At 37.0% G+C, this 20,610-nt stretch overlaps 2 gene segments (V, D, J or C); both read left to right on the top strand.

Moving 5' to 3' along the window:
- The first annotated feature begins 575 nt into the window (after positions 1-575).
- On the top strand, positions 576-17,827 carry LOC131405479 (T cell receptor alpha variable 22-like). The segment is given in 3 exon segments: positions 576-705; positions 895-1,303; positions 17,817-17,827. Coding segments are annotated over 3 exon segments (499 nt in total).
- A 198-nt stretch (positions 17,828-18,025) lies between these two features.
- Positions 18,026-18,756, top strand: LOC131405478 (T cell receptor delta variable 1-like). The segment is given in 2 exon segments: positions 18,026-18,107; positions 18,320-18,756. Coding segments are annotated over 2 exon segments (486 nt in total).
- The last annotated feature ends 1,854 nt before the right edge of the window (positions 18,757-20,610 follow it).

Below are 20,610 nucleotides of genomic sequence, written 5' to 3'. Positions count from 1 at the left end.
TAAAAATAATGTCTGAATTGATCCTATTTTTTTTCTTATTATTTACAGTCTCACTAGGTTCATTTCTTATAACAATATTTACCACAAGTCTTGGTTATTCCAGAAGAGTCCCAATCCATACATTTCATATACTCCAAAAATAGGAATTCATTAAGTATATAATACATAACATTCATGTTTTTGTTACTTTGAATGATTGGAATGACTCATATAATTAATTCATATGTTAGTAAAGATACTTTTGTCAGAATATGTGCATGTTTTTTGGATTTAAATGTGTGGATGTTCTTTCTATGATCTTCCCCAGTCCGTAATTAGCACAGATGAGGCACCTGTCCCTCCCAAGGAGGCCTCTCCCTTTCCTTCTCACACTGTACCACATCTAGGATTATCAGAAAATCTTCCTTGAGTACTAGAATAATTACCTTTCTTTTCCCTTCTCACTCCACCACCCTCCAGTCCATGCTCAGTCCTGGTGAGGCTGGAGGGTAGAGCTTCCTTCACAGAGTCTCTGGGCCTGAGCAGGGTTTGTGGGTGAGGCTGATTGGTTGCAGAAGCAGGAACGGTTGCAGAACCAAGTCATGACACTCATCACCCCAGGGTTTAGTTAAATATATCTTGTGAAAATGTCCCGAGCAACAAGGAGAAGCATCATGAAGAGGCTGCTGGGCACTGTGCTGGGGATTTTGTGCACCCAGGTTTGCTGTGAGTCGGGGCTGTCTCAGATGGGAATGCAGAAAGGATTTAGTGGCTGCAGTATTGCCGAGGGAGGGAGGGAAAGGAGCTCAGGTCTTGCAGAATTTCTACCCTTTTCATAATCTATGCGGGCATTTTCCAGGTTTTGTAGGTGTTACAGTGACCACCATGTGTGACTGTTTCTCTGTTTCTCATCAGGTGTGAGAGGGGTGCAGGTGGAACAGAGTCCCCCAACCCTGAGTCTCCAGGAGGGAGCCAGTTCCACGATGCGGTGCAATTTTTCCACCTCTGTGAACAACGTGCAGTGGTTTCGCCAAAATCCTGGGGGCCACCTCATCAGCCTCTTCTACATTCCTTCAGGGACAAAGCAGAATGGAAGATTAAAAGCTACGACAGTCATGAAAGAACGCCACAGCTCACTGTATATTTCCTCTTCCCAGACCACAGGCTCAGCCATTTATTTCTGTGCTGTGGAGCCACAGTGCTCCCCAGGCACCTGCAACCTGTACACAAACACTCAGCTGGGCTCAGCTCCTCCTCCAACCACAATCACATCACAAGACCAACACACAGCATTTGCACAGCTTAATATTCCTAACCCACTTTGGTAGGGTTTTAACCACAGATATTTTTTGACTCTACAGGTTTGGGACTTTGGTCTTTATCTTCCCTCCTCAATCTATACCTCTTTCTGCAATATAAACCTCTAATGCAGAACTAGCAGAATAACTGATAAGAGAACAGAACTAAAATAAACAGTTAAGCCACAGTATGCTGGACTCCACAAGGGTAAAAAGTGAAATGAACAATAAGAAAAGGATAATCACTCCAATAAAGATGTTATTAGACAATGATCCAGCTTAGTTGGGTGTCTCAAGAATGTTCAGGTCTGCTTCACCACAATGTATCACAAGGCAATTACAAGTAGTTGTATCCCATCCTACTAGTGCAGCAAAGCTTACAAAAAAATTTGCTGAATGTTCAGATATTATGGAAAATCTTTAAGGTGTATATTCCATTCAACTGAGTTCCATTTGTGTTCTTGAGGTGTATTTTATCTTCTAGGGTGTGGTCTATCCTGGAGAATGTTGCCTACATGCTTGAGAAAAATTTGTATTCTGTTGTTGGGTAGATGTCTGTTAGATCTACCTGGTTTATTGTGTTGTTCAAGTTTTCCATTTCCTTGTTGATATTCTGGCTAGTTGTTCTATTATTGAAAGTCAGATATTGAAATCTCCAGCTGTTATTGTTGAGTTATCTATTTCTCCCTTCTATTCTGTCCATTTGTGCTTTATATGTTTTGGTTGTTGTTAGGTATATATATGTTTATAATTGTTAAATATTCCTGATGGATTGGAACTTTTATCATTATAAAATATCCGTCTTTATCTCTAGTAACATTTTGGGCTTAAATTTGATCTTGTCTGATAATAGTATAGCAACTCCAGCTCTCTTATGTTTCATGTTTGGATAATATATTTTTTTCCATCCTTTTATTTTTATTTATTTTTATTTTTTTATTTTTATTTTATTTTATTTTTTTTTATTGATGTTTTAATGGTTTCTAACATTGTGAAATTTTGGACCTGAAATTTTTACAATGTTATAATCCATCCTTTTATTTTTAAACTATTTTTATCTTTGAATTGAAAATATGTCTCCTATAGATAGTATATAGTTGTATATCATTTTTTTAACCAGTCTGATAATCTCTGATTTTTGATTGGATTTTTTAGTCCTTTCACATTTAATGTTCTTACTGATATAGTGTAATTTATGTCTGTAATTTTAATTTTGTTTACTATGTGTTCCATGTCTTTTTTTGTCTCTCTGCTTCTTTCTTTACTGCTTTCTTTAGCATTAAGTGAATATTTTCTTGTGTTAACATTTTAATTCCTTTAATTATTTTTCCCTATATTTTTTGAGTTATTTTCTTATTGCTTTCTTTAGGGCTTATGATATGCATCTTAAGTTATTAGTATCTCCTTTAGAATTATGCTAACTTAATTGCTCTGAGATATAGAAATGTTACTACTATGTAGTAACTATAATTACTGCTACTTCCTCCTTTTTGTGCTGTAATTCTTATTCATATTACATTTATATATGTGACAAACCACAAACACCAATAATTATTGTTATAATTGTTACTTTATATCTTTATAACTTCACGTCTTTTAAGAAGGTGAGATAAAAAAGACAAACAAGTATGTATCTATGGGATTTGTTGTGTTGACCCTCTTATTTACCATTTTTGATTCTCTTTATTAATTCCTGTGGATTCAAGTTACCATATGGTGTTATTTCCTTGCTTGAATACAGTTTTGAAACTACCTTCTTCCTTTATGCTTTCATTGTCAAATATATTACATTTCTATATGTAACAGGGCCAATAATACAACTATATGCATGCTGTTTTATACAGTTGCCCTTTAAATCAGGTAAGAGAAGAAAGTAGAATAAATATACAGTTAACATTGTCTTTTATAATTATCTAAATAATTACATCTAATGGTATACTTTTTTTTGCATGTGTGGATGCAAATTATTGTCTGGGGTCATTTGCTTTCAGTCATGAGAAATCCCTTTACTATTTCTTGTAAGACAGATCTGAGAGCAATGAATTCTCTCATTTCATATTTACCTAGGAATGTCTTTCATTACTTTAATTTTTCAAAGATAATTTTTCTGAATATAGGATTTTTCATTGATGGTATTTTTTCTTTCTATATTTTATTTTGAATATATCTTCCCACTGCCTTCTGGCTCCAGTGTTTTTGTTGAGAAGTCAGCTGTTAATTTTATTAGAGTTACCTTGTATGTAAAGATTTGTTTTTCTTTTTGTGCTTTCAAGATTTTCTGTTTATCTTTCAACATTTTTACTATGAATTGACTGGGTGTAAATCTCTTTGAATTTATCCTACTTGAATTTATTGAGCTTCTTAAGTGAGCAGATTGTTTTTTGTCAAATTGGGGTAGTTCTCATCCATTATTTCTTCAAATACTTTTACTGCTACTTTCTCTCTCTTCTCCCCTACTAGTACTCTTATTATGCATTGGTTTGTGTTCTTAATAGTGTCCCCTATTTCTCTGATTCTGTGTTCACTTTTCTTCTTCATTTTACCCTGTTTTTCAGATTGTGTTATCTGTAGATCCACCTTCAAGTTCAGTGATTGCTTCTTCTGGGAGCTCAAATATACTATTGAGGCCCTTTAGAATTTTTTATTTTGATTATTCTACTTTCCAACTTCAGAATTTCCATTTTGTTCCTTTTAAAAAACAATTTCTACCACTTTATAGATATTCTATAATTTATGAGTTGCTACCATCGTACTTTCTTTACTTCTTTAGACATGATTTCCTTTATGTTTTGAACATATTTAAACTAGATACTTTGAAATCTTTGTCTGCTAAGTCAAACATCTGAACCCTTTCAAAAGCAGTTTCTATTGCCTAATTTTTTTTTCTGTAAAAGGGTCATAGTTTCCTATTTCCTTCCATGTCTTATAATTTTTTATTGAAAAGTGGACATTTTAGATAATATATTCTATATAGTTTCCTATGGCTGCAGTTATGGGTAGAATTGTGCCCCCTCCCAAAATTTATATGTTGAAGTTCTATCCCCTAGTACCTCAGAATGTGACCTTATTTAGAGATAGGGTCTTTGCAAATGTTATTAGTTAAGATAAGATGAGGTCTTTGGCATGGGCCCTAATCCAGTGTGACTGATGTCCTTATAAAAAGTGGAAACTTGGACACAGAGACAGACACATAGGGAGAACACCACATGAAGATGAAGGTAGAGATTTAAGTAATGCTTCTACAAGCCAAGGAACACAAAAATTGCCACCTAATTATCAGAAACCAGAAAACAGGAATAGAACAGATTCTCTCTTACAGCCCTCAGCAGGAACCAACTCTGCCGACAAAAAGATAACAAATTTGTTCTCTTATGGTTCTGGATGCAACAAGTCTGAAATCAGTTTCACTGACTATAGTCAAGGTCTTAGCAGGGTTGATTCCTTCTAGAGGCACTGAGGGAGAATCCATTTCCTTACCTTTTCTAGCTTCTGAAGGCCACTGGATTCCTTGGCTCATGATTCCTTCTTGAATCACTCCAACCTCTTGCTTCCATCACCACGTCTCCTTCTCTTCTGAAGTCAAATACGCTTCTGCTTCTGTCTTATAAGGACATTTGTGATTATATTTAGCATCTACCCAGATAATCCAGGATAATTTATATTAAGACCCTTTAATTAATCACATATCCAAAGTCCCTTTTGCCATTTAAACTCACATTTTCAGATTCCAAGCATCAGGACCTGGATATCTTTGGGGCCTGTTGGGGAAGAGGGAGAATCTCCCTTTGCCCTTTCCTTTAAGGTTTTTATGGCTGGCCAAATAATTAAAAGACAGGTGAGCAGGAGAAAATAATATCAAGTTTAATAACATGTTTACTTGGGGAAACCAGGGAAATGGAGTTTCTCACCAAAATGACTAAAGCCACCACCTTAAATACCATCCTCAGCTAAAGACAAAGGAGGATATTGGGGGTGGGGGATTTGGGATTTCAGAGAGGAAGAAGACAATTCACATGGAGAGGGAAATGTAAATGTTTGTCAGACAATTCTTTGCAGGGCAACTTATAGAGAATGTGGCCGGAGAAACAGAAATTATAGTAATCATGAGTATGTCCATTTAAGTCCTTTTCTTCCATCCTGATAAGAGTTTCCAGAGATAAGGTCATCCCCACCTCTTCACAGTTCATAGAGGGAGATACCTTTACAAATGTAAATGTTTGGTAAACAGAACTTTGAAAAGAATGGGCTTAGCAAGGACCCTTCCAGTCTGTCTATATGCAGAGTTAAATTCCTTTAGGCAGTGAGTGGGGGAGGTCAAATGTCCATCAGAGAAAATAATCAAGGTAAAGAGATATATTTCAGGGTGGCCAATTTTGATCTCCCACAGGCCCAGTATTTAGTTACCACATATATTATCGCAACTGTGGACATCCATTCCACACCCCCTCAGGGCTTGTTGTTGTTTACTTATTTATTTGTTTAGTGACTTGACTATTTCTGTTAAGTTCTTTTTCCCCACAGTGTGCAGCCTATGATGTTGTTATTCCAAGGACACAGTGTTGGATATGTGCCCAGACACTCCGGCATGATAGTGGTTTTGGCAAGGCTCTCTTTGACAATGTTTTTCCCTGATCTCTGTGTTAAGCTATCTGCATCTGTTGCTATCACACCTAGCCAATAGTCTCCACTAAGTTCTGGCTGATTGTTCTACTGTTTTCAACAATGTCCTAGGGTCATAAATTGCTCTGAGGTCTGATCCAATTAAATCCAAGCCCCTTTGCAGAGGGTTTATTTTTGAGGCTTATCTTTGAGGCTTTTCAGACCCCTGGAAGACTCTTCCTAGCTATCTCTTTTCCTGTTCTCTCTGTTAAATTTATATCTAGTTGTCTGTGATTTAGCTTATTGCTCTCATTGAGCTACCAGCCTTCCCTTAATTGCTTACCATCAAAATCTCCTTTGTTTTCAATAGCACGCTTAAACTTTACCTCCCAATGCTCTGTACCAAATAAAGTCTTCCCTAGGGGAGAGTCCACTGTTCTTATAGCTGCCTTTCTCCCTTGGCACAACTTCTGTGCCACTGCCCTGCAGCTGTGAGAAGGGACAGTGGCCCAGTTGTCTCAGAGTGACATCCCAGCTTTGTGGACTGTGTGCTGGGTGGGGGCAATAGCCTCTGGTTTTCTTGGTTTGCCTATGAGTGAGCTGGGGTGAGGGCAATAGAGGCCCAGTATTCTCCATCTGCCATGCCCGGGTAGCTTCTGCCCTATGACTGGGGGCGAGGAGGTGAAAAGTAGCACTAGACCTCTCAGTTCCTTTTGCTTTCCAATAGAGCTTCCGCAAAATAAATCTGGGGGAGATGAGACGTGTCAGAAATCAGCCCCTCCCAGGGAGATACTGTAGTCCATACTGGGAGATGGGGGGAGGCAAAACCCTGTGTTCTTGGCTGCATCCACCCAAAATATAGCTTCTGTCATGCTGAGCTGGGAGTAGGAAGTGGGTCGTGGCTCCAAGGCCATAGACTCTTTCTGTTCTTATGGAGATTTAATAGATTTTCCTGAATAAATATTTCCTGTATGCTCTTTTTTATCTGTTGTATATTTTTAGGAGAATGTCCAGAGACTTTAATATTTTAAAAATAATTTTCACCAGTTATGATTGTTTTGCTGGGGAAAGTCCTGATGGATCTACTCACACTGCCATTATGGAATTCACAGCCTCCTATTCATGTTGCTAGCGCAGAGAACAAACCTAGACAGAAGATAAACAATAGTTCAGCTTTTTTTTTGTGATACACTGACTTTCTCCATTGAGAGCAAAAGCTGTCATCTTGTCCTTAGCCTAATTCTGACAAAAATATAAGTAACCAAACACATCATGCATCGCCATCATGGAACAACCATGGATTCTGACAATATCAGTGATGAAAAACAGGAATGCGATATTTTATCTTGAATCAAATACTAACTGTGCTTAGAGGTATTTTCCAAAATAAATGAAGACTAAAGCTCATTTCTTCTAAGTTTCTGACTTTTTAACAGAAAACATCATTAGTGTTGATTTTTACAATGTCTGACACTATAGATATATCAGATTTCTTGAAGACATCATAATTATGAGAAGTACTGCTATTTTTAACAAATTAAAATAATGAACAAACTATTTAAATACCCACTGTCTTAGGTCCTGTTCCCCAGAGGCCGACCTTGAGATGAGGATTTGTGCACCTGAATGGGGAGGGAAAAGGCCAAACAAGGTCCAGATTTCAGATGATGTTCCTGACATTCTGTCAGCCTGATTTTGTGGGGAGCTCTAGAGTATAAATCCTACTACACTTGTCCCACTGAGAGACAAGGGAGCTGGGCTTTAGTAAACCCACAAAAGTCATTTATTATTTAGGCTGCCAGCACCCAAGCACACAGAAGTTGGGGGATGAGCATATGTGAGGTTTCTGAGAGAATTTGAGCAGGGTACCAACAATGTCTAATACACCCACTGTAACTTTATTCTTTGAAACAGTTCTGCAGGTTTGACTGCTTTCATTATTATTCAAGTCAAACTCCTCAATGTTCACACTTGTCTTTTAATTTTTTCTTGGCATAATCAACCAACTCTCCTAGCCACTGCTATACACATCCTCCCCAGCACTATCCATTTTTCATACTCAAACATCTCTGCTCCATGAGTGATAAAGGACATTCTTCACTCGTATCTCCAGGTTTCTCTCCTGGCCCATTGTTGCCTTTTTGAGCTTTCCTTCAGATCTCCTACTCTGTGACCCCAGATATCCCTTCTCTCATTCATTAATTTTCCAGAATCATGTTCACCATCCAGAGGCTATGGTTTGTTTTACTCCCTTTCAGATGAAATATCAGCAAAAATGGTAATGTAATCCAAATGACGTCAGAAGACAAGGGCCATCTGTGATACTGATGTGTGTGAAGGAAGAGACAGAGTAAGTATGCATATGTCCCAAATCTGTACAGATTTTATAATTTTAAATTTAATTTTTATATGTCAACTCTTACTTTATATGTCTTACTTTACATGTCAACCAAAAGATTTGGAGCAAACTAAATGTTAGCCTTGGGATTCATACTCACCTAACATGACTTACAACTTGATGTCAGGGTTTCAAATATCTATGAGGAACAGACTATAGCAGAAGAAAAGACAGGGAAAGGATCCTTGACTGCTCTGGCTGACAGTGTCTTTTGGCTGGAACGAAGCAGGGATGAAGAGAAGCTATGCTTGAAGGAGGAAGTTCATGAAGAGCCTGAGTATCTTAGAGAACCTCTGCTAAGTTTAAGTGGGTCCTGGGCTACAAAAAGTGAGGCTCTGTATATCCAACAGAAGTGCTTTCCGCAGAGGCAACTGACCACCCCTTCTGCCCCGGTTATGGAACTTCTCATTTCAAGGGCCTTGGAGGACCACTCAGTTAGTTTATCCCACTTAGCAGGCAGTTTAAGTTTCCTCATTCTGACCCATCAGCCTGGGACTGAGTGCGATTGTGAGTCAGCTGCCGTCGGTTAGCTCAGGTGGAAGCTCACAGCTCCTTCATCCTCGAAATTTTCATTTTCAGGCAAGGCTGAGTTCTCGATGGCTAATTTCAATAGCAGAAAATCTCTAATTTTAAATATGTTAGCAACCTCAGGTAGCCATATGCCTCAAAGCAAAGCAGCCCTTCTTCACTCTTCCTCTATCACTCTCCTTTCCTCTCCACTTGCACACATACAGAGTTTACAACTTACTCTAGGGACAAAGAGATTTCTTTTCTTTTCTTTTTTTTTTTTTGTTTTTTGTTTTTTGTCAGGAGATCAGCCCTGTGCTAACATCTGCCAATCCTCCTCTTGTTTTGCTGAGGATGACTGGCCCTGGGCTAACATCCATGCCCATCTTCCTCCACTTTATATGGACGCCACCACAGCATGGCCCACCAGGCAGTGCATCGGTGTGCGCCCGGGATCGGAACTGGCAAACCCCGGGCCGCCTCAGCAGAGCGCGCACACTTAACCGCTTGTGCCACCGGGCTGACCCTTGAAAGAGATTTCTATGAATAAGTTTCTATTAGGAAAGAAGACTAGGACAGGATATTAGAGTAAATTAGGTGGTGATTAGCCTTCAAATTGAATGAGAACATGAAGAGTGGCTTGTTTTCTGCCAGTTAAAAAGTTTTTCCATCAAAAGCAGCTTCCAATACAATTTAAGAGAAAGCTACAATTCTGGATGGTCAGCCCTCTACTCTTAACTCTATTTAATAGTATTTTATAAATATATATATTTAGAGGCTACAATTTTCCATCACTAGTGTTAGTACTGGAAATAGATCCATGACCAAAAACAAAAATATTTACCTGTGATGATTTTATATTCTAGTAACCTGTAGTGGGGGAGACAGATAATATATAATACAAATTAATAAACATAGTGCATTGGAGGGTTCTAAGTCTACAAAAAAAATTAAACAATGAAATAGTGTTTAACTTGAGAGGATTCGCTTCTATCTATCATCTATCTATCTATCTATCTATCTATCTATCTATCTATCTATCCATCATCATCTATATATCTATCTACCAACCTATCATCTATGTATTTTCATAGATTTAAATTATTTGGTTTTATTTAGCATGGTAAAACATTTTTTGTCCTGGTAATAACTGAATATGTACAGTTATCAACAAGAGTTGGGCACTCTGAAGAAAAAGGTTCTTGTTGTACATTAAATTATGTGCAGACCATTTAAACAGTTACGTTTTTTGAAGTTGGCTATAATTTCAAAACCAAACCTGTAGTGACGTCAACACCTACTGAGGATGAACGGAGTCTTCTCAGCAGATCATGCTTTAGACACGGAGTAACCAGATTATATTTCAATTGTCTTTTTAGTCACTGTATTAGTCACTGCAGCTACCCAGTCAAAAAAATGTAGAATAATTTAGAAATCACCTGCTCCAATCACCTAATTTTATAAAATGAGGAGTTTGGAATTCTTCCCAAAGATTAAAAATCTAATAGATAAAGCCTGGATTATAAGCCAGCTCTTACACAATGACTGGTGGTCCAGAAATATCTGTTGAGCTAACTAAAGCACAACCATTCCATAGGTAAGTAGTCTAGTCACTTCTTCAGGGTCTTGTTTCCACTGACTCCTAAATATAAAAATCTTAATTTTGGGGCGTTCTTGCATATTTGACAATAAAAATCAGTGACTCTGTCCAAATATATTTTATAAAATTGCTTCCTTCTATGGATTAGGTATATTGCTAGTAATAGTAGGTTTATTTTATATACGGGTTGAAACATTCCTTGTTGAAAAGCCACAGCACTCACAATGGCAAAAAAACAAAAAACAGATTTTCTATTGCCTATCTTTACACATTCTAACTTAAATCTAGTGATACAGGGACATATTTAACGGGACCAGTTAGTTATAAATTTGAATTATGCAATGCTTTTCCCCTTTCTCAAAAATCTTTCTGTCTTTATTCCAAATCCTCTGGAAAAAAGGAGTGTATTTTAACACTACTAGAAAGTTAGACCCATTAGGCGTCCACAACTGAAGTTTTCTACAGAATCTCCATAAGTGAATGATTCTCAGAAGTTGACTATTAACTCAAGAACCTCAGAACAAGCGGATGACTACACAAAGTAGACAGCTTCTTCCCAATACCATTGGAACATGAGACTTCTTCATGACTCATTTCCCTTTGCACACTCTTGTTTAGTCATATCTTTTTTTTTTTTTTACTAATTTAAGTTTATAAATTCTGACTTAGCCTATCATCCCATTATTAATAGCAAATTGCCTAAGTATAGTCTTTACTACAGATAATAATCAACTTAATTCACTCAATCCTCTGATGATACGTTATTACAACTACTTTGGGAAATGATACAAAGGTATGTTACACTAACACTACCAATATTATACTCTTTGTAGGAAATAAGTGAAAAAAGTAAGTGAAAAAAAAATCCTTATATTAGAAACAATATAACTTACCACACTGATTATTTCTCAAAATGATACGCGGAAATAGTATACCTACAACTCCTGGGTTCTCTTTCCTATGTGGGAGTCAGTCTTTTCACTGGCAACCCAGAACCAAGGCTAATTGTTCCATCGGTTTATTAGTTAGGCCGTTCCAAGGACATGACTCCCAAACATCCTATATTGCCCACATCTCCTTACAAAGAGTCTAAAGGGGTGAAAACCTTTCTCATGAAAGACTCCTCAGAGTAGTGACACCATTTGTAATTATTAGACAACTTGAGGTGGCCATTGGAAATTCTTTCCTCACATTAGCTGACATAGTAAATAATATAACCAAAGTCCTGGCGCACCAAAAAACAGTGAAAATTCCTTAACCCAAAAGGTTGTGTTTATTAGAATGAGCTTATATTTTCTTTGGGTCAACCAGGAGATATATTTGCCATTGCTAATAATTCGTGTTGATACCACATTAATACTGTAGATGAGTAAAAACAATTTAAGTAGATAGATAGATAGATAGATAGATAGATAGATAGATAGATAGAAAGAGAGAGAGAAATATAGAATCAATCTAGTTATCTAAAATAAACTCATAAAAATACTTGGACTTGTTTTCTTAATTAGTTTTGGGAAATCTTGGGTCATGGCTGCAAAGTGTCTTACAGTTCCTTTTTAGGATAGTTTTAGTTTACTTGTTTATTGCATGGTTTTGTTGGGGTCTTAACTGTTTCTGTGCAGTCACTATCCAGACAATAGCTTCAACAAGTAATCCAAAGACAAAAAACAGATAAATTCATACAAACCAATAATCGGATCTCCACAAGCCAAAACTCTTTGTCAATGAAAATCAACTACTGTAAGGAAGATCTGGACAATCTTTGAAAGTCTCTTCTGCAACTTTGGCTGAATGAGGAACAAAAGGGTGTGTGCATGGAGAGGAGAGGAGAATTATGAAGAGAACTGAAAATAAAATTGTTCCCACAGAAGTAGGAAAAGACGGATTGTTCCATACCCATGGTAACAAGTAACCACTAGACCCAGTTTTACACCTGTTTAATTGATCAACAACTCATCTCAGTGAACACACTTTTGTAAGCCAATAATCAAAGTCAGGCTTCTGACAGTCAGCCAATCAGGGATTGACTCACTCCAAATAACATGCTCCTGAGTGCCTACCAATTAACAAAAACTTCACAATAGTGACCACACTTCTGACAGATGATGTCAACACACTACACCTCTGAAAGTTTACCAATCCTTGAATTCCATGCTTCCCCCAAACCCAATATAAATCAGCAATTTGTTGTGCTCAGCAAGGTTGTGTCTGACTTGCGTAACTCTCCCTTACTAATGTAGACAATAAATTCAGCTTTGTCTTTTTATTTCCTATATTGGGTAGTGGTCTCATCCTTTGACAACTGTCAGTGCATATTTTCTTGTGGGATATTTGGACTTGGGTAACTTTCTGTGAGTATACTCACAAAAAATCTAAAAATCAAGGATGTCTGTCCTTGTTTGAAACTCAACACCAGCAGTAGTAGTTGACATGATATCAGAACTTATAAAATCATCAACATTTATGGGAAAGTGAATTTCTTTTTGCAGCTCATTCCAGTCAGAGTTGTGACGTTTACTGCTCTGTACATCTGCTAAGTCACCAGTTCCAAAATCAGCTTTTTCAAAGCAGTTATGGACAATTGTGTCCACATAGCAATAAGATTCAACATTACATCAAGAACATGCCATTTAAAAAAAATCTCAATAAAAGACAAGTTACTTAGTTTAAAAATGGGCAAAATATTTCAGGAAAGTCTTCATAAGGATATATGAATGACCAATAAGCACATAAAAAATGCTTTGTATCAGAGGTCTACAAAATATAGCCCACAAGCAAAATCCAGCCAGCTGCCTATTTTGTAAACAAAGTTTTGTTTACAATAAAATTCAGAAAGGCTTATTTATTATCAACGGTTTCTTTCATGCTACAATGGCAGAGTTGAATAGTTTTAACAGAGACTGAATGGCCTGCAAAGCCAAAAATATTTATTATTCAATCCTTTATGGAAAAGGTTTTCCATCCTGTGTGCTTCATCATTAGTCATTGGGGAAGTACAAGTTAATACTGCAGTGAGATCACTACACATCCATTACGTTGGCTAAAAATAAAAAGATGACTATATCAAGTGTTGACAAAGATATAGGACAATTGTCTAATTTCAAAGCCATTTAAGGACATCTTCTCTTCAGTGTGAAGGGTTCTGTCTGATCTGATGTTGATATTATGGAAGGAAGGACAGCCTCGTGCAGAGACTCATCCTGAGGGCCAATTTCTGCCTTCGAAGGGATTTTAGGGCAGGTGAGGTGCTACCACGAATATTTCAGGAGGCCTGTTCTCTCTTGGTTCATACAGAACCCAACTAAGCCCTCCAGGTCTACCTGAGGCACACCTTAGTAAAAGCAGAAAAGGTTTCTGCTGCTCCTTTCTGAGACAGCTTTCTGAGAAAATCTCCTTTATTCTGAATAAGTCATTGGCTCAAGAAGAAAACTCAGCCACTTATTTCATGCTCTGATTGATGCAGGGGTTGCCGAACATGAACTGCTAGAAAGCTATAGAAAATTGTTTACTGTAACTTCTCTATATGGCCACAAAGGGGCAATGATACTTCAGATAATATTAACGTGTGCCCCATATACACATGTCCAAGTAGCCAGAAATGATCCTTAGAAAATCTAGAAAATTATTATCTTTTACTTTGCTTCAACTTATATCTATCAATCATCTATATGTACGTACGTATGTATGTATGTATCTGTCTCTCTATCCATCTACCTAAATAATATCTGTGTTTAGTTTAAGAGTTTAAAAAATACCACTTTGGAAATCAACACTTTGAATAACACCTGTTGTCCTTCAATGTCAGGGCCACATTAGCTTCTCAAATATAAATTTATAATGTTTTCACCCATATACTGCCCAACCTCCAACCACACTGAGTTAGTCTATGACCAGAATTCCCTTATCCTGTTCTTTTTACTGGGAAATCTACTGATGGTTTAAGTCCCAGTTCAAGCATCTCCTCCAGCAGAACCCTTCTGTGACTGGGCCCAGAAGCAGAGTTCATTGTTCTTTTCTTTGTTACATTGTGTGGATACAGAGTTCTCTTTGGTAGGTTTTATCTGGCTGTTCTTGAGTATTGGGAGTCAGTTGACTGAAGATTGAGACTGTCTCTGTCATGAATGAGAAGCAAGTATGGCCCATTTAGTAGGCACATAGCAGGTACTTGGTAAATATATATTGAAGATATGCATTAATGAATGAACAAATGAAAAGAAAAGAAAACACATTAAAAATTCAACAAACAATATAACAATTTCCTTAGAATACTGGAATAGAATGAGATTAGATTGTAGATTGAGAAATGGGGACTCTTATCATTGTCTCCTGTTGGACTGGGATGGTATTTTTCTTTGACTGGATTTGAGATGACATCAAGTGCAGACAGAAAAATTCTCTCTGTGCTTCAGGAAAAAAAAAATGTGCTTTTCTTTCTTTTACCTTTTATTATTTATAACTCAGGTCACTCCCATTTTTAGGGCTGCTTTGGAATTTATCCTCAATTCCTGTTTCTGTGACCAGCTGTCTTAACATTAAAAGGAAAATTGATTCTTTCTATTTTCATATTTCACACATGAGGGTAAAGTGTGAAGAAATTATTAAATGTTTGTCTAAGCTCAGGATGAGAGCTACCAAAAATACTGCCTCACTGGATGGTCATGGCCCCATATCTTCTGAAACCGGTAGAATTTTTCTACTTTCTCTTATCCATTTGGACATCAAAACTCCTCCAGAGCAGATAATTCCAGTGCTTCCTAGTTTCTTTTCTCTAGGTAAATTCTTAGAAATATTTAACTTACCTGATTTATATTTTAGAAGAAATGTAAATACGTTAAAGTTGATTTAACTATATTCTATTATGTCTTAGAATCATGCAAAATATAAATATATCTGAAAGACTGTAATAAAATTTAAGTTCCCTGAGGATAAAGGGACCATATGTTCTCTATGTTCTGATCCATGACCTTAGATTATAATAGGATATTATGTCCTTCATGTTTCCTCAGTAGACTTTAATTAGTATTTGTAATAAAAAAGAAGTGTCCCATACATGCTAATCTTATGGCTTCATGGGAGTCCTTCTCTCCCCCATCGTAAAATAATGTAATCTCTATTGACATATCAAGATGTCCTCGTGTATGATTTTTAACATTCTAGAAGGTGTGAGAAAAAGGAAGAGGGTTACTGGAGGAGGGAAATTCTACACTGATCCTTACCTATGTGTAAGGAGGGGATTTCTGATTCCCAGTGAAAGTATTTTCAGCAATTGTAAGTTAGGGCAAAATGGGGAAGTGTTTTCCTTTGACAGAAATAGCTGTAAGTGAAAGGACTTGTGAAAGGGCTTGTGAAAATATAATAAAAATACATACATCTAGATATATACGGGATGCAGCTAAAATAGTACATAGAAGGAAATCTATCATTTTAAACACGTATATTACTAAAGAAGCAAGATTGAAAAACAATGATCTAGGATTTCAACAAAAGAACATAGAAAAAGAGAAACAAATTAAACTCAATGTAAGCTAAAAGAAGGAAGTAATAGAAAGTCAAATCAGTGAAATAGAAAACAAACCACCAAGATAACCAACAAATTACAAAGTTAATTTTCTTAAAACAATTAATAGAATTGATAGAATCATAATTAGAATTATCAAGGTAAAAAAGAAAGAAAATATTTATTATAAATATAAGTAATGAAAAAGAAAACCACACTACAGATTCCACAACATTCACAGGATAGTAAAGAATATCATTAACAATTTTATCCCACTGAGTGCAGAAGTAGACCCACACAAGTGGGGAAAACTGATTTTTTGACAAAGGTGCAAAGGTAATTCAATAGAGGAAAGATAGTCTTAGCAACAAATGGTGTTGCAACAATTGGATATTCACAGGCAAATAATTAAACCTTGACCTAAATTTCACAACTTATACAAAAATTTGAGGACTGTCTCAAAATGGAGCATACATCCAAGTGTAAAATGTAAAATGATAACATGTAAAACTTCTTTTAGAAGAAAATATCAGAGAAAATCTTCATTACCTAGGGTTAAGTGAAGAGCTTTTTGACGTGACAGTGTGGGGGAAGAGGGAGAATCCCCCTCTGCCCTTTCCCTTAAGGTTCTTATGGCTGGCCAAATAATTAACAAGACAGGTTAGCAGGAGAAAATAATACCAAGTTTAATAACATATATAAGGGAGATACCTTTACAAATGGAGATTTCCCTTATAAATATAAATGTTTGTCTGGCAATTCCTCCCAGGACCATCCAGTGAATGTGGCCAGAGAGAGAGAACTTCCAATAAGATGGGCTTGTTGGTACCTTTTCTATTGTAACATCTATTTTACATTATATTACAGCCATCAGATAGAAGATTTGTTCCAGGAAGGAGTTACTATGTTAAATTCTTTAGGCAGTTAGTGGACGAGGTCAAATGTCCGCCAGAGAAAACAATTAAGGTAAAGAGATATATTTCAGGGTGGCTAAATCTTGATCTCCCACAGAGAGAAATGCAGTGTCCATGGTATCTGTTGAGCTAACTAAAGCACAACCATTCCATAGGTAAGTAGTCTAGTCACTTCTTCAGGGTCTTGTTTCCACTGACTCCTAAATATAAAAATCTTAATTTTGGGGTGTTCTTGCATATTTGACAATAAAAATCAGTGACTCTGTCCAAATATATTTTATAAAATTGCTTCCTTCTATGGATTAGGTATATTGCTAGTAATAGTAGGTTTATTTTATATACGGGTTGAAACATTCCTTGTTGAAAAGCCACAGCACTCACAATGGCAAAAAAACAAAATTACCCAGCCACAGAATTTAACAAGTGAGACTGAATGCTTTAGACCAAGGAGATGAAAAACGTGACATCAGTACAATTCTAGGACACATGATCTAATAAATACAACGTGGAGGCAACAGAGCTGAATACCCTGATCCTTTTCAGTCTAATAAATAAAACTCAATGTCAAATTTCAAAAGAACACATTTTATTTATACCATAATTTCATTAAAACATAAACAAATGAATAGATTCTAAAAGTCAGAAGGACAATTTTTTATCATTTCATGTTGAAGTACTTTTATTTATTGCAAAACTTAAGTTGAGCCCTGGAGCTCAGTAAAAAGGAAGAAACAGACGCGTTAATAATTTTGGATAAGATTGCCTTTCACCAAGAGAGCCAAAGATCTGTGAGTTTTTAAAAAGATTCATCAGATTCTGGATGGAGAAAAGTAAGTATAGGCTACATGAATGACCAGTTAGTAGATTATGAGGTGGGTCCACAGCCTATAATAAAATCTACTTTAAATGGACCCCCTAAAATTATTCCACTGAATAATTATCAACGTATGTCAACTAGTTCAATCTTCAGTTCTCCACAGCTCAAACCTTTCATACTAATTGCTTTTTCTATACCCTTTTTCAGGTAATGTCTAACATAATTACCAGGGAAAGACAAGTAGACATAGCAGAGGTTTGGGGTGAGCCAGACTTTTTTCTCATGTATGCACAGACCATGTGGTCTGTGAACATAAGAAACCCTATTCCTGTTTGGGGGAGGGGCATCAAAACCCAGGAACTATGTATGTGCGCTGCCAGGCACTCAGAGACACTGACTTCTCAGCTGGAGGCAGAAGTAAATACATTTGTGCAGGGGACACATGCCACATGCCGCTCTCCAGCCTGCTAGGAGTACTCATGGCCTTCATCTTCTCTGGTAGGGATGGTTCCAAACATGGGTAAGAATGTTAAGGATGAAAGGATTGCACAAGCATATGGTCCTTCACATGGACTTGAATGGGAATGGAGAATTGGAGAAAAGCAAGCATATTATGATTTCAATTTGGTTTGTCTTTGGATCCTAAATTAGTCTAATTCTTACAATATTTTACTCACTACATCAGCTTTGCTTTCTGATTTTTCCCACAGGATCCAGTGTGGCCCAGAGAGTTACTCAAGTCCAGACAGCCACATCCAGGCAAGAGGGGGCAACAGTCACCCTGGACTGTAGATATGAAACAAGTCAGAGTGTGTACTACATTTTTTGGTATAAGCAGCTTCCCAACGGAGAGATCATTTTCCTTATTAGTCAGGGTTCTTCTGGCCAAAATGCAAAGAGTGGCCGCTATTTTACAAACTTAGAGACAGCAGCTAAATTCATCAGCCTCACCATTTCAACCTTACAGCTGGAAGATTCAGCAAAGTATTTTTGTGCTCTCCAAGAACGCACAGTGTTTGAAGTGACAGTAGAAGCTGAACAAAAACTCCAGAGCTCAATAAGACAGAGCCCCCCCTGCTGCAGGAGGCAAGCTGAAACGCACACCTGCAGATCCCAGACAAGAAATGGTAGTGCTGTGGGTGCTTAGTCTGTGGTCTGGATCAGATGATTTAATTCTAAGTAAAACCTCCGTCTATGTCATTTAGAAACAGGTGTCCAGAATAACTTTCTTCTAATACATTCTCAGTCTGAAATTTTTGACTTAAAATCAATAATACAGAACATGTGTAAAGTTGTCTAAAGTTAAAAACCTAGCCCCATCATGATTTAAAGTGGCGGTTTCACTTAAAGATGCTCACATCACAAACCTGGGTCTAGTAATCTGGAATTGTCATGAAAACCATTTCCTTCGCCCTTTCCTCTTAGGCTTTGTGTCAGTTAGGGTGCAATCAGAGTAGCATAACCACCATTAATGATGTAGAATAAGAGATTAATTGTAAGGATTAAAATTCATGCGATTGCTGGAGTTGGCGGAGGCGTCTATACAAAGCTTTTGTCTTTGCATCTGGTATTAAGCCTGAATTTGCTCTAAATCAGCTAGAGCAACATTTCTGAAGAAAAGTTGGATGTGGACAAAAGCGTGAATTTTTGTGACTTCTAAGGACATACTAGAACCCCTGAGGACAACTGGAACCCACCAAGATAAACTAAAACTTGTTTCTCACCTTTTTCAATCTCATATAGTGGTCAGTGACTTTCAGGAGAAGTGAGTGTCACTTGCTATCATGCTACTTGCATACTTGGCCCAACACAAAGAGAAGCTGAAGGAGGAGATCTGGCGGGAGGTGGAGGAGCTGTGAGTCAACAATAAGATGAGCTGGCAGATCAGCAGCAGCATGTGTGAGTTGCCACAGTGCTTGGAGCCTAGCACCAAGCTGCAGGAAAGAAAAGACTATGGCTGCTTCATCACAACTACCTTCCAAATCTTGCACAAATCTCTTTTGTGGCCAACCCTAACCCAGAACAATACAGGGAAGCAAATTCCAGAAATATATTTTCAGATAGTTAAGTTGAGGCAGTACAGTACTACCACAGTACCCTCTGCATCAGCTTGGCATCCATACGTACCTGTTTTAACAACACTTAATTTTCAAATAAAGACAATAGCAAAATTAGGCTTTCTGCTAGTATGATGCAATTATTGCTCTTTTAACCAAAACCAAGCTAACCCTCTCCTGCAAAAAGGATCCAAAGTTCTTTTATCCATTTTTGGATAAATTTCCTCTTCTATCTGAGTCACACTCTCCCATTGATATCCTGTACCTTAACTACTAAGATATAATGAGGTACAAGATTAATTTATATCAGCACATCTTATGCTACCGCATTAGGCAAACGGGAGAGGGGAGCAAAAAATGGTTAATATATACATAAATATATCAAAATGAAAAAGAAATTTTCATAACTATTATAATTATTGTTTCTGCAAATGGTCACTTGATTATAGCTGGTATGTCTAACTACCTCTTCCATTACCCATTCCATAATCTCTTTGCTCATAGCAAGCACCTCCACTCTCTGCTATACTTGACTTTCTACAAAACAAGCTCTTTATTCAGAAACAATGCTATGTGTAATGCCATACTGTTGAAGAAGGAATTCTGCAAGTCCACCGCTGTGGTTTTGGTAGAAGTATTGTGGGCATAGAAGGCAAATCTGAATTATTCAGTATCTATTTAAGTGGGGAAAAAGTCTTGCCAATACCCAGAGAAAATTGATACATTCTGTTTTGGGAAACATTATTAAGAATGATATCTGACGTCTCACCAGAAGCAACAGAAGTCGCCAAGGGAAAACATTTTTAAAGTGCTTAAAGAAAACAAACAAATAAAACTTTCTGGCTAGCTTCCTATGAACATGAAAGTATATTTTTAAATTGTCTTTATTTAGAATTACTGCTAAGAAGGTGGAAATTCAATGCACAGACCGTTAAAGTATATTT

Source organism: Diceros bicornis, chromosome 5 (assembly GCF_020826845.1).
Source record: "Diceros bicornis minor isolate mBicDic1 chromosome 5, mDicBic1.mat.cur, whole genome shotgun sequence".
Taxonomy (NCBI): Eukaryota; Metazoa; Chordata; class Mammalia; order Perissodactyla; family Rhinocerotidae; genus Diceros; species Diceros bicornis.
Note: the sequence above shows the minus strand (reverse complement) of the source record. Positions and strands in the feature narration are given on the sequence as shown.